General features: G+C 34.8%; 1 protein-coding gene across 1 annotated transcript; it reads right to left on the reverse strand.

Moving 5' to 3' along the window:
• Positions 1–883: 883 nt before the first annotated feature.
• On the reverse strand, positions 884–2,584 carry LOC111511169 (homologous recombination OB-fold protein). Its single transcript, XM_023167183.2, has 4 exons — positions 2,405–2,584; positions 2,041–2,349; positions 1,732–1,987; positions 884–1,673 (listed from the first exon to the last, which is right to left on the reverse strand). The coding sequence occupies exons 1-4, from the start codon at positions 2,438–2,440 to the stop codon at positions 943–945; spliced, it is 1,332 nt and encodes a 443-aa protein (XP_023022951.2). The 5' UTR covers positions 2,441–2,584; the 3' UTR covers positions 884–942.
• Between the last annotated feature and the right edge of the window lie 1,609 nt (positions 2,585–4,193).

The following is a 4,193-nucleotide window of genomic DNA, read 5'->3' on the forward strand; positions in this document are numbered from 1 at the left end:
GTATGCTGAATTGATACATTTCAAAAAAAAATCTCCATCCACGAAATATTTTAATAAGTTATGGATTTGATGAATCATGGATTTTTTTTAAACTCATATGTATATATTCCAACAATTTCTAATGACTTGATATTCTCGACAATTTTTGATATGCAGGATTTATTGTTATACTTGTTTTCAATCGCATACATTTCAGGTTGTTCAGTAAATTCATGGCTGGCCATTAATTTGTTCCGTATTTTGGGAGCCGCTGATTATCGGATCTGCCGCATCGCATCGACAAATCCATGGCTAGAACTCGTGGCTGCTTTCACACTGATTAGGCAAAGTGAGGTTATTCTAAATCCAATATAGCAAAAAAATTACAGAAAAAAGACATTGTAATATCGTTGCACAAAAAAATGAATTTACGATGTTAGTACTGAAAAGCAAAAAATAAAATGATAATGAAAAAATAATTTTTGAATCAATATTTCATTAAAGCAGAAGTACTAAATTAATGTACTCAGAATAGAAAATTTTCATTACTTACTGAATATTGTGATCAATAGTTATAATTTAATATTGTATTTATATTCAATTTATAGTTTTGCTGAGAATTTGTAGTACAAATTGCTAATAGATTCTTACATACTTACAAGTTTTGTGGAATTAATGAATAAATACAAAATTTTGATAAAACCATGAATTTACATGTAGGTACTATATTAAATTATAATCAATGAAGGATTTTCAATAACCTTTTTTATTTGTTTCAATACAGCAGTTCAGTACTCGATAAAACCCTGTTTTTGAAAACATTTTCTTCACAAAAATCATTTCTACTGCATCCAAAATATGTCTCATTATTACTAAAGAAAACAGATAAAAATAACCATTGGTATACAAAAATAAATCAACAATTTATTTACACAATACAGTAAAAAATAATACAAAATATAATCAAAAATCTTCAAATAAAGAATCAGCATCAACTTCCTCAAAAATATTTTTCCAAATCTCAGTGTGTTTCTTCTCTGTTTGCACTATTACCTGACTACAATTTATTATCACATTATCACTGTCATTTTTTACTGGATTTGCAGTATTTTTGATCACAGGATTTGCCACTTCTGATGTTTTTTCACTAATACTTTTTGAATCAATTTTTTGTGTATTGTTACATGTAAAAGAAATCCTACCAGGAAGTGTTGTTGCAGAATTAGGCTCTATTAAATGATTGGAGATATTTTCAACAATTTGAATAGGCCCTAAATTAGATGGCTCAAACTTCATAAAAGTCCGTTGAGAAACAGGGACATTATTCAAATTAACAAGGTCTGTTTCATCCACTTTCTCACTATTTTTATAAATCCTTGTAAAATTTGGTCTATTTTGTTGTTTCAAATTCTCCTTAATATCTTGATAATATATATTCCAAATTTCCTTTACGCACATTTGATTTACAACAACTTTTTCAACCATAGTTTGAACAGTTTGAGTATTGTCACTGGATGTTTTCTTGGGAAACAACTTATGATAAATAGTAAGTAAGTTGGTGGGAGTTAACGTTACACAGTAACTATCTCCAACACTCAGAATTCCTAATTGTTTCAAAACAACTACTGAACCAACAGTGAGATATGCAGCATACTCTTCATACAGACTGTGAGAAATTGTGCCACCGATGACCCCTTGAAAAAATTGTTGGAAAATACATTTTCAATACTTTCAAATTTGCACAATACATACCTGAAGAATCTTTCAGTGTTACATTTATTGTTGGAATTTTGCCTTCCATTACTTCAATACTGTGAATGACTGATGCTAGGAAGGGTGTTCTGTAACTAACTACCACTTTTTGCAAGGCAGATTTTTTCTTTATCCAACTTATATTGAACTTTTCAAATAACTGTTCGCCATTAGAAACTGAAAAGTCTTCAACCATTTTCTTCCAAGGTGCTTCCTCAAATTGAAACACTGTCCGCTGGGAACAGAGCAACATATCCTGAAATCAACTCATTTCAATACAGAAGCACTAAGTTATTTCAACAACTCAACATTTTCTCCTTCATCAGAAAGGTCTTCTGAAACTAACTCTGATATTGATTTGTTGGTTTCTAACCGATCGGGCAATAATCCAGCAGGACCTGGAAAAATTCTTTTGGCTACCTTATTTACACACTGATCATCCTTAAGTCTTGAAAGGGATTTCTCGCAAAATTCCTTAACTATTGGTCTAATCCTGGTTCCTGATTGTATGACATTTTTCTTCGAAACTGTTTCTACAACGTCTTCAGCTTGTCGTTTACCAGAGGGAAATTGTTGTGTGCTACTAAATGGTGGAGTGAAGCAATCTCCCCAGTCAATCTAAAACAACCATTGGTAAAATAATAACTGGTAATATAAAATCAATTTTACATACATCATCGAATTCATCGTTACCAATATTTTCCGACATTATGTCGAAAAAGGTGTATCATGATATGATGGATTACTTATGGATTTAAAAATATATATGTTATAATAATAACAACAATATAATGTTTTCCAATAAAGGATAACCAACAAAAACTTTAGTAGGAAGAAGAAGAAGAAAAAAATTAATGACAGAGTTAACAGAACCACAGAGTTTACTCATCTGTGACAGAATCGCATAAAAAAGGCGAGTTTTTATAATTTTTAAACTATGGAGGAGAACCGTCTCATATGGGAGGAGGCTTGAAAAAGTGTCCAACTTTCTGCAGAAAGAAAAGAAAGAAAATGGTGTTACATGAAAATATATATTTATTAGAAAACCATTACAGAAACATTAACATCTTTTTACAAAATTATATTTAGTTTTCTAGCTTTCTTTGCAGCAAACAAATCAATTACCTCCTCGGTGTCGATGTCAATTTTACGGTGGATTGACATTAACGCCAAACCGTTAAGTCATTCCTGACTTGTGGAGTTTCTTAAATAACTTTTGAGGCACATTGCCGTGAGGTTTTTTTATTGTGTTTCGGGAAGTTTCTTTCAATATTCTCTTTCAAGCACTTGGTTCGTTTTGACAAGGACTCAATGATATTTCTAACGGATTTTATAATTCCAATAGTATCTGCAGAGTAGGGAGGGTGAGTGTAAGCCCACAGCATTAAGGCACTAACATTGTACATCCTCCCGAGGAGTTGTCTTCCTAGGTCATCGTCCATCCTGTCTTTTCCAGGAAAGTGAACAGGTCACAAGGAGACATCTTCTTTATATCGGCAGGTGTAGACCAAGATTCGCCAAATACACAGCCTCTTATTGACGATAACTCCAGGCACTCGCATAGGATATGCCTGACAGTTTCATCTTCCTGTTCACACATCCTGCACAGAGATGTGTCCCCTAGCCATATATTGTGGAGGTGTTTTCTTAGTTGACAGTGGCCAGTCAGAAATCCTACTGTTAAGCGCAGACTTTTTCTGGTCATCGCCAGATATTTCTTCGGTGCCAGCTTCCCAGGGTCGCCCGGGGTTATCCTGGCAAGATGGCATCCTTTGATTTCATCCCATCTCTTTAGGGATTGAGCGTGAGTGTAATGTTTGGCTAGCTCCGCAACTGTCGAATTCATCAGGCCGTAGGTGCCACTGGGTCCTAAAATTCTTAGTCCAGTCGCGAATACCTTCACTCCACCTCAGGATAATATCATTATCTACCGAGGCTTTGGCTAAATCTTGGTAGCACTCTATTACTAGCCCTGAGGTAACACGTTATCTGTTCAAGGCTAATAGGGCTTGTCTGCTAGCAGTGCAGATTTTTATTGTTTTTGTGGCAATTGAGATACCAGCCAGTTCTGTTTCAACCACCCTGGTATTTTTTTCCATTCCCCACTTAATCCTTAGGCTTAGTGATCCAGAGTACACTTCACATCCTGAGCCTTCTTTGGTTTTTAGCCGTCTGTATATATGCGTATTGTATTTGTAGTATCTGACTTCGTGTTCTGTTCTATTTGTATTTTGTAGAGTTCATTAAACACAAACCTAAATTCAATTGCGTCACTTGTGGCATGCAGCGCAGTGAGCGCTTCTCGCCATAGGTTCAGCCTCAATTGACCCATTCCCCATTCCTACTTCGAGGTTCACACAAGCCGTGCGCAATCGTAACATGGCCAATAACGCAGTATGTCCAGAGGGGACAGACTAGTGATTAATTCCATTGTCGTGGTTGATGTTCTCATGGCTCCTGTG

Source organism: Leptinotarsa decemlineata, unplaced genomic scaffold, assembly GCF_025532065.1.
Source record: "Leptinotarsa decemlineata unplaced genomic scaffold, Ldec_3_MD MMD2_tig00026340_RagTag_RagTag, whole genome shotgun sequence".
Lineage (NCBI taxonomy): Eukaryota > Metazoa > Arthropoda > Insecta > Coleoptera > Chrysomelidae > Leptinotarsa > Leptinotarsa decemlineata.

Bases quoted from the DNA above. Each gene is read 5' to 3' on its own strand.
- LOC111511169 (XM_023167183.2), bottom strand. From the start codon at position 2,440: ATGTCGGAAAATATTGGTAACGATGAATTCGATGAT. The intron at 2,350-2,404 runs GTATGTAAAATT...TGGTTGTTTTAG, and splicing joins GTAACGATGAATTCGATGAT to ATTGACTGGGGAGATTGCTT. The intron at 1,988-2,040 runs GTTGAGTTGTTG...AGTTGATTTCAG, and splicing joins TTTCTGATGAAGGAGAAAAT to GATATGTTGCTCTGTTCCCA.